Source organism: Erigeron canadensis, chromosome 3, assembly GCF_010389155.1.
Source record: "Erigeron canadensis isolate Cc75 chromosome 3, C_canadensis_v1, whole genome shotgun sequence".
In the NCBI taxonomy this organism is placed as follows: Eukaryota; Viridiplantae; Streptophyta; class Magnoliopsida; order Asterales; family Asteraceae; genus Erigeron; species Erigeron canadensis.
This window is the reverse complement of record NC_057763.1, coordinates 28,601,712-28,621,810: the sequence shown is the minus strand read 5'-3', so window position 1 is coordinate 28,621,810 and position 20,099 is coordinate 28,601,712. Positions and strand designations below refer to the sequence as shown.

The 20,099-nt window shown below is 34.0% G+C and overlaps 4 protein-coding genes across 8 annotated transcripts; 2 read left to right on the top strand and 2 right to left on the bottom strand.

Moving 5' to 3' along the window:
- Positions 1 to 580: 580 nt before the first annotated feature.
- On the top strand, positions 581 to 1,781 carry LOC122591845 (transcription factor bHLH139-like). Its single transcript, XM_043764075.1, has 5 exons — positions 581 to 991; positions 1,080 to 1,286; positions 1,385 to 1,450; positions 1,532 to 1,597; positions 1,689 to 1,781. The coding sequence occupies exons 1-5, from the start codon at positions 581 to 583 to the stop codon at positions 1,779 to 1,781; spliced, it is 843 nt and encodes a 280-aa protein (XP_043620010.1).
- A 2,254-nt stretch (positions 1,782 to 4,035) lies between these two features.
- Positions 4,036 to 7,596, top strand: LOC122592099 (dual-specificity RNA methyltransferase RlmN). The gene is made up of 8 exons (XM_043764309.1): positions 4,036 to 4,225; positions 4,330 to 4,492; positions 5,411 to 5,521; positions 6,327 to 6,461; positions 6,570 to 6,674; positions 6,756 to 6,925; positions 7,010 to 7,109; positions 7,185 to 7,596. Exons 1-8 carry the CDS (start codon positions 4,134 to 4,136, stop codon positions 7,407 to 7,409), a joined length of 1,101 nt encoding a protein of 366 aa, XP_043620244.1. The 5' UTR covers positions 4,036 to 4,133; the 3' UTR covers positions 7,410 to 7,596.
- LOC122592098 (endo-1,4-beta-xylanase 5-like) lies at positions 7,484 to 10,354 on the bottom strand. Of its 5 annotated transcripts, XM_043764308.1 has the most exons (6): positions 10,159 to 10,354; positions 10,020 to 10,084; positions 9,378 to 9,470; positions 8,669 to 9,146; positions 8,334 to 8,572; positions 7,484 to 7,993 (listed from the first exon to the last, which is right to left on the bottom strand). In XM_043764308.1, exons 1-6 carry the CDS (start codon positions 10,211 to 10,213, stop codon positions 7,643 to 7,645), a joined length of 1,281 nt encoding a protein of 426 aa, XP_043620243.1. In that variant the 5' UTR covers positions 10,214 to 10,354; the 3' UTR covers positions 7,484 to 7,642. The 5 variants fall into 5 exon arrangements, with proteins under 5 accessions (XP_043620243.1, XP_043620239.1, XP_043620241.1 ...); XM_043764304.1 differs by having other exon boundaries at positions 8,334 to 9,146; XM_043764306.1 differs by having other exon boundaries at positions 8,334 to 9,146; positions 10,026 to 10,084.
- A 672-nt stretch (positions 10,355 to 11,026) lies between these two features.
- Positions 11,027 to 17,662, bottom strand: LOC122593425 (DNA polymerase kappa). The gene is made up of 13 exons (XM_043765834.1): positions 17,530 to 17,662; positions 16,609 to 16,781; positions 15,912 to 16,085; positions 15,476 to 15,796; positions 15,304 to 15,390; positions 14,236 to 14,331; positions 13,992 to 14,112; positions 13,686 to 13,814; positions 13,068 to 13,159; positions 12,885 to 12,996; positions 12,193 to 12,458; positions 11,500 to 11,777; positions 11,027 to 11,389 (listed from the first exon to the last, which is right to left on the bottom strand). The coding sequence occupies exons 1-13, from the start codon at positions 17,606 to 17,608 to the stop codon at positions 11,260 to 11,262; spliced, it is 2,058 nt and encodes a 685-aa protein (XP_043621769.1). The 5' UTR covers positions 17,609 to 17,662; the 3' UTR covers positions 11,027 to 11,259.
- Positions 17,663 to 20,099: the final 2,437 nt, after the last annotated feature.

Here is a 20,099-nt window from a genome sequence, read left to right as displayed (position 1 = left end):
ATTGCTTAATCTAGTACCATATCTGAGGCAACAAATATTATCTCCAAATTAACTCTAAAAGTCATAGGGTGTTAGGTTATATTTGAAGGAGACAAAGATCCTAGTTATTTATAAGATTGCATCTGGTAACTGGATCTTCTCTCATTGACATGATGACAACATGCCCATAACATTAAACAAAGTATTTATGATTCTAGATTAACAACTTACTAATATCCCCTTCTCAATATGACCCTGTCGACACTTATGCTCTTCAGCGTGTTCGTGTTTGATAATCTGTTTCAAAGGCTGTGAAGGGTCATGTTAGCTGTATTAGGCAGCTTAACCAACATTCTAATGATTGTTTTATGTAATATTAAAATTAGACTTTGACATAATTGAATTCTATAATGCATTATCTTGTTAATGATACAGACAAAACCAATCAACTGCCACATTACTCGTATAAATACGTCGTTGAACATGATTTCGCTAAGCACTTGCGCAAACATAGCTTCTTTTGACAGTTGAGCCCAAAACAGAATAAAAAATCTTCTATTATTATTATCATTCCCTTTTATACCATTTTCATAAACTAAAAATGGAACCCTTGTCTACCATTTTAGAAGGAGAAAGGAACTTCTTTAGTGGAACATATGCAAGTGAAGAAGCCGATTTTATGGCACAGTTACTTGGCAATTTTTCGGCCAAAGTTCCTAACTTTCAAGACTCTTCGGTCTTTTGGCCACACAACGAACTAACCATGAACATTGATGACATCAATGAAGACTCAGTATCCATATATAATAACAAAAATGCCAAAGTTCCTTCTTGGTTTCAAGAAGATAGTTATCTAGATAGTAATAGTGTTCTGTATCCCACTTCAAGTGGAGAAAGTTACCCCTCGGTTGCTTGTTCAATGGGCAGCAGGAAAGGGGGTTCTGTTCAATCATTTGAAGAATTTAACACGTTGGTGCCAAATTCTATGAAGCGTTCTTGTAGCGAAGCTGATGTAAGTTGACTTTGATAAAACTTGTTTTTAACCTATTAACATTCAAATTCTATGAAGCGGTCTGCTAAACACTAGCTTTACAATGTAGGTCCAGGCAAGTTGGAAAAAGCCAAGATTTAGTGAGAGTCAGAAGGAGTATAGACAAACTACAAATATTACTGACTCAGATAATGAATCAAATGGATTGCAAGATGCGAGTCCAAGACCAAAAGGAGTTGCAATAATGCTGAACACAAGTGGCAAGAAAAGAGCAAGTAACGGGTCAGCTACTGATAGTCAAAGTGTCTATGCCAAGGTGGGTAATCTGATTTTTTCTTTTTTTACGGATTTTTTCTCAATCTAATTCCATTTTCAAGGACGTAAAGCTGATAGGACTTTCTATGTCTCTTGCAGAAAAGAAGAGAAAAAATAAACGAAAGGTTAAGAATATTACAAACTCTTGTCCCAAATGGTACAAAGGTAAGCTTAGTTATACGGAGTAAAAAAATAAACGAGTTAAGCCAGAAATAATCATTTCTAATACTTCTTTTGGCAATGAAGGTTGATATAAGCACAATGCTTGATGAAGCCGTCCAGTATGTGAAATTTTTGCAGCTTCAAATCAAGGTGAGTGAAAAATAAGGCAAATTTACTTTTCATATTATCATATGAAGTTCAAGCTATTGATCTAACAAGTATGATCTTATGGTGTTTGCAGCTGTTGAGTTCTGATGATCTATGGATGTACGCTCCTATTGCATACAATGGAATGGACCTTGGACTCGACATAAACCTTCCTTCACCAAGATGATCCCATAGGGCATAGGCCATATCGCCTATTTTTTTTTTTTCAATAAAAAAAATTTCATATATTTTTGTGTCCATATAAACGCAATATTAGATGCTTATATGTTCAAGAGCGTCGTTGCTCTGCCTTTTCGGTTTTTTCCTTGAACATGGTATCTTGAGTGCTAATGGATACGAGCTAATGTACTAAACCTAGTTTTTTTCTTCAGTTCCTTGTCTTTTTTGGGGAGCTTTTGTTTGACATAATGTTTAAAATCATCTTTAAAGAATGTAGCAGTAATTTGAACATTGCTTTGATTCTTGAAAATTTTACGTTTGTTCAACAATTCTCGAGATCATTTTGCATAAAATGGAACGTTAAATGAATGATTTGGACTCTTGTGGAATAGTTGGATCAAGGGACCCTATTTTCACAATAAACTGGACAAATGTGCTAAAAATCTTGAATTAGAAAACTAGGAACTATGATATGATAAGATCAAATATCTACCCAAATTTGAATGTAAGATAATACAAGTATACAACCAAACTTCGTGTAAGAACTACATGCCAATTCCCACATGTACGTATACATATAGCCTTGGAATTACATATACTTTGCAAAAGACCAAAGGTGACACTCAGCAAATGAAACCTTGTTTATCGGCAAGTCTGCGAGAAGTAAAAAAGAAGTGTTTAGACAAGATTTTTCAGTACGACCGGCTTTGTGTTTTTTTAACCCAAATCTTGAACTTTGCATAAACTCTCTACTCATCTGATTGCAAACTAGAACTAACATCATGTGGTCTTAGAAAGATTGAAAGATTTGTATTTTTTTTTTCTTGTTTTGGATCCTTTAGGGTGCAACGATAGTTTCCTAGTTTACACATATTCGATTTAGTAATAAACTGTATAAAAAATGCTATTGATTGAAAGAAACCAAACATATCATCTCAATTAGGCCACTTTGAAGTCTTCGGGGTAGTAGAGTACAATGGTTTTTCACCCAAAGTTGAAAACTTTGAAATGGTCCAAATGTGTGCATTAATCATACTTAAAGCCTTGATCATGGACAATACTAATGTTTTTGTGCACATTTTGGGACAACAAATTCAAAAGAATCCCCATCGTACTATCAAAAAAGCGAATCAGCTGAGAAATATTAATCAAACTTGCACAATCAAGAATAACTCGAAAGAAGTGTATGATATAAATTTTTGGTTTTTTAATCATTCATTAACTTTCTTAAAAACAAACAAACAAACACACAAACAAACTCTCCCTTATATATTACTCCGAACGTAAAAGCAATAATGGCATACCAACCTCGTTCAAAAAACAAAAAAATTAATAACACCATCTACCACATACCAAAAATCAATTTTTTTATATTTTAAACTAAATGGTAAATAATGAGGCTGATACGATGAGAGATGGAGTATCGGGAAAATTATCACAATGACTTGTCAAAAATAAGAGAGCGGATGATTATATTGTGATTGCGGACTGCCATGCAAAGTCATAAGTAATATCATAAAAGCGAAGAGAGTAAGTGAAATCAAGTATCAACCGTTTGGGGGGGGGGGGGGGGGCAACTATAAGAATAATAGGACACGCACAATAGAGTGTGACTGAGAGAAATGTATGATATAAGTTTTTGATTTTTTTTTTCTCATTCATTCTACTTCTTTTTCTTTTTTGTTTAAAAAGCATAAAACTTTTATATATTACTTCGTACGTAAAAGCAACAATGACAAACCAACCTCCTTAAAAAAACAAACAAATTAATAACATCGTTCAGCATATACCAGAAGTTAAAATTTTCATAATTAAAACTAATCGACAAACAATGAGTCTGGTACGATGAAAGAAGAAGAATAATACTCATGATCAAGTCAAAATTTATACGAAATTGATATTAAAGTACAAATTATCATATTTAACAAGTGAATAAAAACAATATTTAGTTCTGGCAAATACAAATAATTAAAAATAGAAAGTTAACAGCTCAAATATCTTAAGGAAGACTTGTACTTCTAATAGAAAAAAAAGTAAAGAATCAAAAACCGAATTTTTTACCTAATGGTTGAAAAAAAAAATGAATGGTTCAATTGTCCGTCTGTTTAACTAATAATCCGATGTTGTTCAAACGGTTGATCAACCGAGTACAGGTTAAATGTTCGAACCGGTTTTTAAAGAACTTCAAAAGTTCAAGGTCTAATCTGTACAATTAGTGGCCATGTTACAATTTTGCAAAACACAAACAAGTATCCAAAACCCCAAAAATTGAAACTTCCATTTATGAACCCTAAATAAATAAATAAAAATCATAAATCAATCTTGCTTCAGTAAGTAAACATCCATTAGGGTTTATGTGATGACGTGTCGTTCTGTATTTGATGCTGGTTTCATAAGAACTGAATTTGATAAAGCTGGAATCAATACCCAATTCATCCCATCTATTTGGAAGTAAAGTCTCTACCTTTATTTATATAAATCTTGAAAATTTATATATTTTTTTGTGGGGTGTTAAAATTAATGTATATGTATATGTATTTTTTTTGTATATATAGATATGTGATACAAAACCCAGATTGTGAATGGAGAGATATTCCATCATTGCCTGCATCAGCATACACATTGCTTAGCTCCAAATTTAAAACATGCACTTCTGTTATTGAATCTGCTCTTGATTCTACTGATCAAGTTACTACTAAACTTCTTGTTAAGTTGCAGGTATAAATTCCCTTCATTTTTTTAGCCTAAATGTTACGGTTTTTAGTTTTTTTAGGATTTTTATGTAAGTTATCCAATAGCAGCGTACTGTTACTTTTATCCGAATGTAGGCAATGAATGCTGAAGTATACGAATGTAATCGTGAAAGTTGTAAGTTATGTTGTGAGGTTGTCATTGTGGTATCTGGCTACCGGTTGAATCGGTAAAGTTGAATTAAGTGGTATATTTAGGTAGAATTGACTCAATTGAGTTCAAATTTCAGAATAGTTATTAAGCTTTTATAATTGGTTCTGAAATAGTCATTACACTTTGAAATTTGTTACGAAATATCTAGTGTAAAATGTACCACGTCGCAGTCACATAGGCAATGCCAAGATGTTTCCTGTAAAAATGTAAGTTGATTTTAGTATAAACTGCCAAGGCATTTTTTATTATTCCACATGATACATATCATACTTTCAAATGTTGTTCTAACATCATCATCTGGTTTTTAAATTATCACATACCATTTCGGAACACATTATAAAGTTATGTAATGGGAAAAAGTATGTGGTGCATATTGGAGGAGTATCTGAAATTTTGCTGGGCATCACATGGAATAAAAAATATATGGTTCATCTGTGTTCATTCAGGAAAATATGCCCTCTCTTTTTTTTTTTAAACATCCCTTTTTATGTCAAGGTTAGATTATTGTTTTTCAAATGTATATTTGATACAAAAGGTTTTAACTTTAAACTATATCACTATATGTAGTAGTTAGTGTGATGTCCAAAGTACTCCGTAGTGGTTTTCAAATGCAAATTAGACAGAAGAAAGCTTAAACTACTTTTAGTAGTTGGTATGAATTATAAAATTCTTGTTAGTAAAGTGAATGTGTACTGATTAATGCCGTTTTATTTCTGGTTCTATTATTGGTAGAATGGTGCATCTGTAGAAGCTGTGATTATGCGATATGATTCCAGTTTAGGGAAATATGGAGGCAAGCAACGGTCTGGTGGCCCAAGATCAACCTTATGCATATCTTCGCAGGTACACTTTTACAAACATGCTATTCTGTATTCCATTGGTTATGAGAGGCGTGAGGCGCAGAGAGTCCATGATAGCGAGGCGTGAAGTGAAGGCATGTGGTTTTCACAAAATGATTATAAATGGCTTCGACCTCTTGTTTTCTACCTTGTGAGTTGTGAATGCTTTAACATCAGTAGAAATTGAATGTTTATTAATTTAGAATCGGTTTAGTAACAGAGTAGTAATCACTAATCGGAGGTATAGAACTTGTATTATCAGTTTAATAACGGAAGATTGGTAGTAGATGGCAAAGAAGAAATATAAAAGAACATAATCAGTTTAGAGTCTAATGAATAATCCACAGTTAAGTAAACACTTAGAAGAAGTGAAGAATACAGTTGGAGATTAAAAAACAGAAAAGGAAGAGGAGTAACAGAGTAGAATAGAAGATGAAAATGTTGCTTTAATTTTTTGTATTATGAACGTTACGACTTTGGTGTTTTGAAGTTCCTTGCTTACATGTCAACATACATCAGCCTTAAAAACATAGCCTAATTCCCAGTTCCTCTTTTTCCCATTACAAGCCTACTTCATATCAGGTTTGAAAGTTGATGGAGTAGTGTCTAAGTTATTGAGGACTTGAGGTCTGGAGATGCATGACTTACTGCTCTTGGGGTTACTAAGTAACTGAATCCGACTCTCACCCAAGCACTTTATGTTTGTGCCAAGTCTATTTGAAACTTGTTATGTATGTATTTTTTTTGGAACAGCACTGTTATGTATTTTGATTTGTTCAAGATAAGTTGTCTTTTAAACTTGAATATAGGTTGGTTGCAAAATGGGGTGCACATTCTGTGCAACTGGAACAATGGGTTTTAAGAGTAACCTCACTACAGGAGAGATTGTAGAACAGTTGGTGCATGCGTCACGTATATCACCTATACGCAATATTGTTTTCATGGTAAGTACCCCACGTTACTTATATACCTCGAAATGTATTTAGCTACATTCTAGTGAAAATTGGGAGGCTACATTGTCCTGAATTCTGATATTATCATCTTGTTGGCAGGGAATGGGAGAGCCATTAAATAACTATACTGCACTAGTAGAAGCTATCCGAGTAATGACAGCATATCCATTTCAGATTTCACCCAAGAAAATAACCGTGTCAACGGTATGCTCCACCTAATACCACCCTTTGTATACTTTTCATGAGATTTAGTGATTTAAGTCCTTATTGATATCATTCTTGTAGGTTGGCATAATTCATGCAATAAACAAGTTCCATGGTGACTTGCCGAATTTGAACTTAGCAGTATCTCTTCATGCACCAGTTCAAGATATCCGTTGTAAAATTATGCCTGCAGCACGGGCTTTTCCTTTAGAAAAACTTATGAATTCTTTGGCAGAATATCAAAAGAAAAGGTGGGTTTTTTTTCTCCTTAGTTGCTTTAATTATTCTTTAGTAAAAAATTACTTCACCAAAACTCATGTGGCATTGTATTTCAGTCAGCAAAAGATATTTATTGAGTACATAATGCTCGATGGCGTGAATGACGAGGAGCAGCATGCCCACCAGCTTGGCAAATTGCTCGAGACATTTCAAGTGGTGTGTTTCCTACTTATGAAATGATTCACATATCCCACTTCTAATTTTGATCATAAGTTTTTTTATTTATTGAAGGTTGTGAATCTGATACCATTTAATCCGATTGGCATACTTAGTCAATTTGGAACTAGTGAAGATCAGAAAGTTACAATATTCCAGAGAATTCTTAGAAATACGTATAATATACGAACTACTGTTAGAAAACAAATGGGCCAAGATATCAGCGGTGCATGTGGACAGCTTGTGATTAGTTCCACCAAGAAGTCTTCATTAACTGATATTGAAGATCTTCAGCGTTAAGTTAATTTACGGGTCAATGTTTTCCCTTGTGATGTATTTTATTGTATGTCTCATAGTTTTGACATAGAGAAAACTTTAACGCTAAAGGAATTAGCTAGCTTCTACATTCTTCATTTTACTGTTGTCTTTAACTATATATCAAAATAATACAATGCTTTAAATTTAAATGCAAGTATCAAATTGATTATGATTGTTGTTGAAGGTAGTCCATGGGTAGATAATCACCACGTGACTTAACCAGGGATTTGAAGATGGATGACTTTGTCAGGTATGCTAACTTTGTCTACTTTAAAACTGACAGAAGTAGAAGCATTTGTAACCGGGTCTACCACGGTAACTTCATATTGACCATTAAATACTGAAACTTGTGAGCTTCCATTACTATCTGATACAACTTTTATGCTCCCGGTCCTCCATTCTACCATTAGCTTATCGATCAGATCCCCAACTGGTGTGTTCTCTAATTTTTCATTGGTCATGCACATCACATCACAACCATCTATTGACGAGCCTGTCCATATGACAATTGCCTTGACAGCTGCATGAGAGAATGATTCTCGTAGGATCTCTTCCAAGTAAATGACCTGCACGTTTGCAGTTTTTAGCTAGTTTACATAGAAACGTATAAAGTTTACACTTTTGATACTATGGATTTGATTCAGCTGTGTTTATAGAAAAGATTGGCTAAAAAGGTAATGGGTCAAACGGGTTAAAAAGTCTATTTTTGCCCTATACGTTGTTTAATTGTTATATTGGAAGATTTAGAAACTTGATTACAAAATAGTGTGCTTTTTTTAGCAGATCTGGCTCGTTTCAGTTCTAAATTGTTTTTGACCCGTTACTAAACCCGTCTGACCTGTCAATCTTTTCACCTCTAAAAACCACCATCCTTATCTTATTTGGAAAAGCAACAAATGGTGATACCTGCAGTTGAGTTTTATTTGGGAGTGTTGGATCCATTTTAACATCCAACTCGGTTAGCCATATCGGTAAACCTGTTTGGCTTAATGACAACAATGAATTTCTGACGTAATGAAGGTCAATCGGCTCAGCGCCATAATGACATTCGAGCCCGATGCCCATTTTCATGCCACTGTTACCTGGATAAGCCTGAATCGCCTTAAGCTTTCTCAAGTACTTTTCAGGAGATGCCCACTTGTCGTCTACTTGTTCAGTGGTATTAAATTCATTCATATATAATGTCGTGCTTGGATCAATGTTATAGACACGGTTATAAAAATATGCTGATGAATTCTTACCGAGTCTTTTCTCAAAGAAGTTATGGTGCAAGTTCTCATTCATAACATCCCAGCCAATTAACCTTCCCTTGTATCTTTTGACAACCGAGTCAACTCGTTTGTTTGCTGCTTCTAATAGTTTGTCTGGTGAAAGTTTTCTGACCCATTTTTGCTGGTACTTGACATCATCCCATAAGATGGTGTGGCCTCTGACTATTATCCCGTGCTCGTCAGCAAACTTAATCATGGCATCTGGATCAGTGTAGTTTTCCTCACCTTGTTTTGGCTCAGTGTAGTACCATTTTAGCTCGTTGTGGAAATCGGCAGCTGTGAATTTTGAGGCAAACCATTTCTTGTAAGCAGTATTGTTGAGAATTCGATGGGTCATTCCACAACCCCAATGAAAATCTGAGGTGAGCTGTTTCATATAAAGATTAGCATCTTTAACTGCTGTTTTGTTCTTGTAAGTTATTGTGAAATTTAACAGCGTTTTGCGACCCTGTAAGAGATTTTACAACATAACTTTAGAAAAGTGCTAGACTTACAAATAAATTACATACTGATGTATCTCATAGAGAGAAACATTAAAGAGAATAAAGATATAAATTGAATTGGCTCATTTCACATGTCAAGTCACTTTGTAAAATTTGTTTCTAAATTTGTTTGTAAATCTAACATTTCTCGTAACTTTAATCACTATGATTGGAATGATAGAAGTACTAAAAGTTACCTCGTTGATCTTTTTCTCTTGGTATGATCTCCACTCTTGTTTCGTGAATGGACTGAACAACGTGTTTTCATCAAAGTCTATACCTTTGTTCTCCTGTATTGGTGTTCAATGATGGAATTAATCAAGAACATGTAGACAGAAATGCAGAAGTTTAAAATTCCACCTTTTAGCGACAACACTTTGGTTAAGACGACCTTTTACTTATGAATGGGTCGACTTGAATGGTGTTTCATTTCAAATGGCTTAGATAGAAAAGTTATCTGAAAGGAAAATTGGTCATATTACAGAGTTAAGCTAAAAAGGAAATCGGTCAAATGGATTGGAAGTCAACCAGAGACTATTTTTGATGCATACGACCTCTGAATCTCTTTCTCCAAAGTCTTTTTTTACTTCTTGTTATTGTATGATAATCTGTTGTAATCATAATCAAGACAACGAATATTGGAAGAAGTTGTTATAAATGAAAGATTAAAATATGTTTGTGCATCAATCTGGCCTGACCCGTCGCCCAACCCTATTTTGCTACATCTAGCAAGACAGTAGTTTCGTTTTGAAAAGGTAAGAGTTTCTCAGAGGCTGCATTCAAAGTTTTGAAGTACATACAAGCAGACTGAAGAATGGAAACACTTCAAAGGAACTTACACTTGCCTTTGCTGTTGCATAGTGGTCAACGGTATCCTCATTGATCTGGGCTTGAGTTACATCACCTGTATTGGAAAATGCAAATGTACGTTAAGAAAATATCACAAACCGATAACCACAAACACAAAGAAAAACCCACAGTAACCTAGAATCAGCAAAATGCATAGAGCATGAAAGATAACAAGTGTCTTCATTAGTTCACTGTGTGTATCTTCAAGTTAACACCCAAAGTGTTAGTTATAAAATCCAAAAGGCAATGGAGGTCACAATCTTATCTCAGTATTCACATGTGACAGAATCTTATTCATATTCTCAGTGTGTAAACTGTTTTGGACCCCAAATCAATGAGTGATATGAATAATTGGCTCTTGACATCTACATATATGTTGTTTTGTCAGTATCCTTTATGGTACTGCAAAACAAATGTTAAATACTTAAATTATTGATTTAGTAAGTACATGTGACTAAATGAAGGGGAATACTAAAGTAATTTACTTTTGCACAATTTTCTTATAAGATCTCATTTTCAAATCTTAGACTTGTTTTAAGAGTTTAGCATATTCACACTTAGGGCAGGGGGGTAATTGTTTTTGCTCTGTAAGAAATTATTACCACACGGACGGTTTTCATAATTTACATACTTTAAGTTGATCAACTTTGTTTTAAATGGGACACTTGGTCTCTTCACTCTCTTCAACTGAGGTCTCTACATGTTTTCTCAAGTATTGGCAGAATACCAGAGGTCCCAACATATAACAGTATGCATATGATTATTATTGTGGGGAGATAGAGATTAAGAACTTGTCTACCCTAATTGACATCTGCATATGTATACATACATGTAGAACTACAAAAGTAGGCAATAGAGTGAAACCGCACCAGCAACACTAATCGTGTCATCCCCAAACTGCTGGGTGTACACTGTCATAGGTGATGGACATCTTTTCTAAATTGTATAGGTTATATCGTAACATAACAAATCAACATTTGTTAGAAGACGGGTAGAATAACATGCCAAATTCAAGATCTTGTCTTTGATCAATTATGTTATCATTCTATTTACAGTTGGTGAAAGCATACTTCATACACATTCAGAAACATGTCGACTGATGTGTCATGCTTCTGAATAATCACAAATCTTACATATGTTATCGGAACAACAATAAACAGTATTAACTAAATATGTACTAAAATAAGAGCACAATGTTTCGTATTATATACAGGAATAATGTAACATAAACTACAAATGGTGATTTCTTTTTGTAAAAAAGGAATCGATTGGAATGTGCCTGCTATTTGGGGTAGATTGTTTCTGCTTCTTCTTCTTCTTGCCTTTGCTTTGGTGAACAGCAGCCTCTTTCTGCCTCATCCTGATACAAAAGTTATGACACCATAACTACCGATTCTGCCTCATTTACTCAGATTGATTTTTACCACAAATTGAACTATAATATTAAGAATTACAGTATATTATGCATACCTATGTTTCAGTGGTAGATTATTGTAATTGTTCCCTGGTTCTTCCTCTTCTTGCAGCTTTTCAGCAAGATGAAAATCAGAATGTTCTTGCCTTTCCTCCACAAAAGTGGGAGGCAATTCTGCACCGCATAATGAACACTTGTAATCATCCAACCACATCAACAGTTGCCTTTCGTTATCTGAAAATGCAACGCTGGCCAACAAATCTGGGTTCCTCCCCTCATCTGCATCTAATCCAGAAGCTCTCACCGAGTTCTCAATTAGAGTCTCCTCATTAATCTGACACAGAAAACAGTCCATTTGACACTGTCTTGCAGTAAAGCTATGATTATATTATACGGCGTATCTAGGATTAGTTCTTTACGTTACAACTTAAATGGTTATATGAGTAAACTCAGAAGTATAATGACCATATAGATAACTTGGGCCGAATTGCAAACACTTATAACTAATAAATAATCTAAACTTATCTGATTAACCTTTTCCAATGATATAGGAGATTTTATGCATTTAAATACACTTCGAATAACTGACCCACTTGACCTTTTATCTTTAGTTATATTTTCTAGCTTAACGTATCGACTTGCTAATTTGACTTTAGTCCAAGTTCGCATTTTTTTTCTCACAGCACTAAGTCACTAACACTAAAGCCCTTCCAGCCCCAACATTCACTTTCACAGTTCACTATGAGTACCTGATCTTTGCTTTCATTGCCTCCTAGTCCAAGATGCTCCACTTCTTCCTCATTATAATCGCCTGAAGTGCAAGCGTTCTGATTGAGATCTGATAAATGGTCACAAGATGGATCGGTAAATGCATGACAATGTGTTTCATAACCATCTTTAACATCCGAGTCTTCTTCATCCACAACTTCTTTGTTACCGCCTTCTGGTTTAATAAAGTTCAAAAGTGTTCTTTGAGTACCACCTTTATCTTCATCGAAATGAGACATGCGCAGTCCTGTAAGACACAGGCATCCTCAGTTTTAAGTTGCACAAGTTTCAAACATAATTTGGATCTAAATAACTTGAGATGATTTAATTATAGTTCTATAATTAGACAGGTATGTTCAGAAGATGGCAACAATTCCTCATTAGTAATAGCATATGGTACTGACCGAAGTCAAAACATCTATGTACAATTAAAACATATAGAGTTTTAGGAAAACTTATAGTATTATACATAACCAGATTAAATTTTACCCTTATTTTTTGCACACATGTTTAAGAGTACCTCTATTAAAAAAGATCAAGATAGAATGGTAAAATCAATATGTTACTTTCGGAAGTGAACATTTATTTGGGATAAAAATAAAATAGAAACGTGGGCAATTAATTTGGGATTGGGACGGAAAAGTAATATCAAAAAGCAAACCTGCTAACTTACCCATAAGTCTGAGTGATACAGGAAGTTCAGCCTTGAGAAGCTTTGAAGCATGTTTTAGTATCTCTTTACTTGACCGTGTATAGCTCTGCAAAGTTACAGCTCGAGTTCTGACCTGAACATGCTTTGAGTGGTAAGTTTTGGATCAAATCATTCCGCCTACACCATAAGAGCATGAAATTATACCTCAAATGATGCAGTCTTTAATTTCAGTGTCAGTGTTCGCCCATATAGACCTTCTTTCTCCATGTCAGCAGATAGCATTTCTGAGAGTTCAACTGCAAATTGATTTTAACAATAAGTTTATGCAGCATATATAAACCTTCTTTAGCCATGTCAACAACTTAACATAAGCATCTCTGCATGCTCAACTGCAAACTGAAGATCAGATTGGTTGTAGCAAGCTAGACTCAAAGACTAATAAAGATAAAAAAAGTTTCAAAGCTGGTGAATAAAGAAACTCAATAGTAAGGTCTTAGGACATGAATTAATTATCAACTTATTGTAATACTTATTATTACTAATATTGCTCTGAAACAAAATACAATCGAAAACACCATTCAGAATTAGTTCAGCTAACTGCTAAAACTCAATACTAGCACATAAAAGTAAGTAACTTTAGTCTGATTTTTCATGAGTAACCAACTTATTTTAGGCATATGTAAAGTTCAAATACTTGAACTAAAACTAAAACCAGGAAAAAAAAAATCAGTTTTCAGAAGCCTCATAAGTAAACATATAAGAAAACCATGGTCAAAGGTACCAACAAGTCGAATAGATACTGGACTAAGAACTTTTTGTCACCTAATTTCTGATAGAAGAACGCCTCATCCTTTGTGGCAGAAAACGTTCTCTCGTTGCTCATACTTTTTCGGGATCTAACTTGAGGTGCATCTGTTCCTCCAATTCCTAGCCCCACCGATATAAAAAAGTCTACATCAAGCAGAAAGTGGGATTAGCATCACATATATCATATATGAAAAAAAAAATAAAAAATTACAACCATGCCCCTTCTGTTTGCTTTAATATTTTATTTTTATCATTATTACTCAATGGCATCCTTCTGAACCCAACCACAAAAGCTAGTTATATACATGCAATCTTAAACACCTGCTGATGAAGGAGAGAATAGTGCACAAAGGAAAGAGCTTTTTTGCAGCAAATCTTCACATGTTTTAATGTCAAAAACATCTTTTAAGATATGCTCTGTGACTTTCCCAATACCTCCAATCTGTGAAAGAAACAATTAAATCTGTTTCTCGGTAAAAACAAAACTACATTCAGAAGATCACAACTATATCCAGAGTAGGAAAGCTATTCTATTGACCACAAATCTGTAATCAAAATGAATTACCTTCCGTATAGGAAGTGAAGATATAAATGTCATAATGGCATCCCGATCATTAGGTAAAAGGAACTGACCATTTGGCTTATTTATATCCGAGCAGACCTGAATAATTTAGAATGTAAAACAGATTAGTATAATAAACATACACTTAATTCTCTCCACTGACCACCACATAGAAAATATGCATAAATCTTTAGCAAAATGGATGATCATGGTCCAACTTAAGTTAACGCCATTTTATGAACAGCTATCTTTCAACACGGTATCAAGTCACTGATGTACACACATAAATTATATATATATACTAAAAACTAAAGTTGGAATGTGAGGGGGAGGTACTGTAGCTAAAAGTACTCCCCCTTTAGCATAAGGTATAAGCCTTTAAAGCATCTAACATAATTAACGAACTTAATGACGGTTAGGTAACGGACTTAACGACTGTTAGGTGACGGACTTAACGACCCTTATTTTCTTTTTTTTACTGTAGCTAAAAGTACTCCCCCTTTAGCATAAGGTACAAGCCTTTAAAGTATCCAACATAATTAACGGACTTAACGACGGTTAGGTAACAAACCTAACGACTGTTAGGTGACGGACTTAACGACCCTTATTTTCTTTCTTTTTTTACTACATAACTTTTACTTTTTAAACTTTCCACCAAATTTTTTTTTTTTTACATTTCCCCTTTTACCTTTCGTCACATAGCTCTTGCTTTTTAAACTTTCAACATACAAACCTTGTTTTTAGGTATAAAGTTTATTAACTTTTGTACTTTTTTTCATATAACTTTGTTTTTAAACTTTGCTCTGAAAGTTTTCTTTTATTTTATTTTACGATATAACTTTTGATTTCTAAATTTTATTACCAAAGTTTCATTTTCTTTACTTTGAACCACAACTTTTATTTTCTTAACTTTTGTCACGCAAATTTTGTTTTTCGGCTTAATGTTTTTGTAACTTTTATCACCAGAGTTATGTTTTTCTCCCGGGGCAACGCCCGGGTAGAAATACTAGTTATATATTAATTATTAACAAACCTCATTCTTTTTCTTTCACTCTCTATCATACTTCATACCTTTGCAAGTATGCGATTGGGAGCAACTCCAGCACTACATGTCAAACCGGTAGCTTTGTACACATTTTGTCTAAGCTCTTTAGCAACCTTCAGAAATGAAGAATAATAATGATAAAGGACTTAGGATTTACATTTTCTGCATGTGTGTATATAGATACTGTATATAGCTTACCTCTTCAGCGGTAATATCCCTTTCTTTGCAAACTTTAGTGATATCCAGGTATGCCTCGTCAAGACTAGCAGCCGTAAAATTGGGATCATATTCACGGAAAACTGGTTTAGTATGCCACATTACAAAACAGTTCAAAAAGGGTATATTAATAAAAGCGAATCCACATAACTTTAAAAAAAGAAAGTAAACCATCTGACCTTGTCTAGTTAAATCACTATAATGTGTATATTTCTTAAAATCTACGGGCACAAATATCAACTCTGGACATAATTTACATGCTATGAAACCAGGCATTGCAGCACGAACCCCAAATTTCCGCGCCTACAAGTTGAAAACAATCCCATCAACAGACATAATAAAACAACAGACTCGAATTCGATATGGAAAGTATTGCCAAGCAACTGAAGCAAATATAAATGATTTATGAGTTTAAAACCTCATAATTAGCTGTAGAGATCATAGACATGCCACCAACAGCCATTGGCTTGCCTTTTAATGCTGGATTGCTCAAGGTTTCAACAGCTGCATAAAAGGCATCCATGTCTACATGCAACCAAATTCTTGATAAATCTCGTGTAGCTTCCAGTTCCGCAATTCTTTTATCAGCAACCTACATTACACAAGAATGAAAAGAAAAAAAATGTTCATTACCGGCACACATATCTATATCTATATTACATTATAAAGTATTTATATCTCTCCACTCTTTTCAACTAAGTTGTTGATAACCCCAAAATGCCCCTCCCTTTTTATTCACTACTTTTAAGATCTTCGCTTGAAATACCTATAATACCCTTAATTAACTTAATTTACAACAACTACCCTTATCTCTTAAATAATACACTACCCCTTTCACATCAATTACTTTTACATTAATAACCACACCGCTATCGCCGCCACTAAACCGCCGCATCGTGCAGGCATATGACTAGTATGATAAAACCCAATCTTTAACACACAATTCTGGTAAAAGTTAATTTATTCATAGTAAAATGACATACGCCATTCGGTGGTGCAGGAAAGGCCAGAAATTTTGCTCGGGAAGCACATGGCAGTGTACTTTGAATGACAGCTTCAATGTTATATAAATTACATATGCTTACAAATATTTAACCTGTGGAAATAACAGTTACCCGCTGATAATGAGATATATCACTAGCTTTTAGCTTTGCACGCTGAGCACGCATGTTTTCAATCTTCTGTTTCATGTATGCCTCCTTTCTTTCCTCGTTTTCAAAATACTTTGATCCTTTGCTCATCTCATACACTACTTTTTGCACTTTTTCCTTGTCAACCCCATCCATACCTTCCAAAATCATAGCCAAATATAAGTTTAATAACAGATTAAAAACTCAATGAAACACAAATCGATGTTAAACTTTGATAAGTATATACAAACTCGAAATTACTTTGTATATACTACCAATGCATTAAAAAGTTCATAGAGATCACGATCTTAACTTAAACTGCGTACAAAGTAGACATCTTATCATCAGTAACTCAAAGTAAGTAGATAGATAGTTACACAGATTTACAAACACACTTTCTTATTTTGATGATGCTAAATGACTGGCATGTATAGATACACATTTTTTCATATCGTACATATTAACACACTGACAATATAAGCCCGAGCCAACACAAAGTCGAATAATGAAAAAAACAAAAAAGATGAAGAAACTTGAAGTGGCCTATTGGGGTTGCCAAAGATTCAACCTTTTTTCGGAAAAATGAAGAAACAACCAAGAACAGGGAAACGCCGATCGAATCGTGGTGCCACTATGGTTAAAAGATCTAATTCTACTATTCAGTCAAACAAAATCTCAAGCACCCACATAGTGTAAAAGTGATCTAATGTTATTTAAACACATTCCAAATTAGAAATGAAATCAAGATTAGCTACACACACATAGAAAAGTAAGTTACTTGTGAGCTTAATTCTAGTATTCAGTCAAACAATTTTAATTGGCACAAATGAATATTGAAAAGGGGGGGAAATTGTATAAATTAATACAGTAAAATTTAAGGGGAGGTAAAAATAAAAAGGAAAGAACCTGCTTTGGCGTTGGTGAAAACAGTGTGGTAAGATTCCCATGGTCGCAAAGATGATGTTTGTTGGTTATTGTTTGCCATTATTATCGCCTTCTTTTTAATTTTGGTGTTTTGAAGAAAAGAAAAAGGGGGCAAAATGAAGAACAACCAGAAGCCGGGAAACTTGTTAGAGAAGTACTGGGCTTCTTTTAGTAAGCTTCTTCTAGTGGACCGGGCTTAAAACTACAAGTATTTTATATGAAAAACAATGTGGTTGCGTAACTTAAAGGAAGTGTTTGTTTAGGCTCTTAATAAATAAAAAAAAATCATGACTTACTTAAAAATATTTAATTTATTAAGTCATCAAAAGTATTTATTTTTTGACTTTATAAATAAAAAAAAACACTTATATTGACTTAATTCTATAGACATTATTTATTATTCAGTCATTTTATTAATTCAGTCATTTAATGTTAAAAAAACAAACAGGCCTTAAGCAACCAGACTTTTTCAAACCTATCCATATAGATATATTGAGGGTCGTTTAATGGTTAGACTTCTTGAACAATATCTAATGTTCAAATGTATATAAACGTATTGGATGACCTAGTAGTAAGACATCATGATGTTTTGACAAGATATATATGTGAAAATATATCGAGATGATCTAAGAAAGGGAGCAAAAATACCCTTTAGATTTCATTATTATTGGTATTGGCTAACTACTTCTCTACTATCTTAATTAATTCGTCTTTTTATGTAACTTCCTCAACTAATAAGCATCTTATGCTTCCTAAAAGCACAAGAGTACTATCAACATGGTCTTTGGCGTTTGCAAATCTATGTAGTATGCTTTCCACCTCCTCCTTGATGACAAAACTATGATGTGCCCTAAAAGGCTCAAACACAAGTCCTGCATACTCCCCAATGAAACCTTATCGATATTTTGTTGTCTGTGAATTTTTTTTTTCTTGGACATAAAAGTGGTAACATGCGTGTGTTAAAACAGGTCGAGATGGGCCACGACTGGTTAACCTGCAAAATTTTTGTAAATTATATGAAACTCAATAAATAGATAGCGTTGTAAGTGATTTGCCTATGTCGAGATCTGTCAAGCCTTTCGTACCAAAATGATTTCATAGAATCAACTCGAAGCTATATTGTGAAGATTATATCTGTGACAAAATAGCTTAGGAGTTTTCGAACACTCTTATAATACTTTAGTCACATTGGCCGCATTTACTTGAAACATAAAAAATAATTCACGATGCCTAGCACTATATATACCACAAAAGTAATTCCTTACTAATCAGCGGTTAAGATATTGTACCTCCTTATGTTTGTATGTTTTTAATGGAGTGTTTTTGTATGCATGGGCAATAGGGATGCAGAAGAGCACATTGAGAAGAAAGTGAAAAAAAATGAAGATTGGCAATGCTGGTGTGTTGAATAATAATAGCAAAATCAAAGATATATATTATTTATAACTAATGGGTCGGTCTTGTAAATAATAGTTGTGTAAGGGTTAATTATGGATACTTCCATACATATAACCCATGGGTCGTGTCTGTACATAAAAGGGTCATAAGTTAGGGTTGTGTCCATTTGAATAAAACTGTTTGTCAGTTATGGCAACCTTTAGATTAGGAGGGTCGTTCTAGATACCGGTATGTCACACCGGTTAGAAGTGTATAAATACACAAAGTCTGTAACATATTCAATCAATCAATATCACAGATTATTGTTATATATTGTTGTTTTATTCTCTCTCAAATTCATTATATACATCTGATTATATGAGATCAAATAAGAAGTTCAAGATGGGTTTAAACACCCGTTCTTTTCCCCTGGGCCAACATGGTGTTGACCGGACCGTTGAGGAAAAGTTTGCTTAGAAGATTAAGGACACTAAAAAAGAAGACAGCAGTTCTTCGGAGTCCGAGGAGGAACAAAAGAAGATCTTGCAAGAGTTTTAAAGTCAGTGGCGCAGAGGAGAGTGCCTTTTGATGAGGTATCAAGCTTTATACAACTTTTAGTTGTCTTTCTTGCTTTTTATCAATCAGTTATGACTAGCTTGAGTTAATTTAAATTTTATGTAAAAACAGGATATGCGAAGGTGACCAAGCAACGAAACAAGTCACCACCCCCGGGATGCTAAAATATAATCCGCCTAGAAAGATGAAGGGGAATGAGTCCCATGAAAAAGAGATACATGTCCATATATATTTATTTCTACTTAAAAATTTATGCAGATGAGACATTCTTACAAATTGCAATGCTTTTTTTTTTGGGGGGTCCCCATAAGCTAAATGGCTTACATGACTTAAAATTAAAGTCGCTCTTTTTAATTTTTTTTGGTGGGTTTTGAGCTGGAAAATGCAGCCAAGTTGGATGGGTTGGATAACTGCGCAATGTGGATTTGTGTCTAACAAAAGAACATTTATAATGATTATACAACACGGAATTAATTCCAATTCCCGAACGCACGCATTTTAAACTCTCGTTTTACTTATTTCTTTCCTCCCCTTAATAAATAAGATAAACTAAACTAATAAATAAATACATATCTAAACGCCTCCACATATCGAATGTA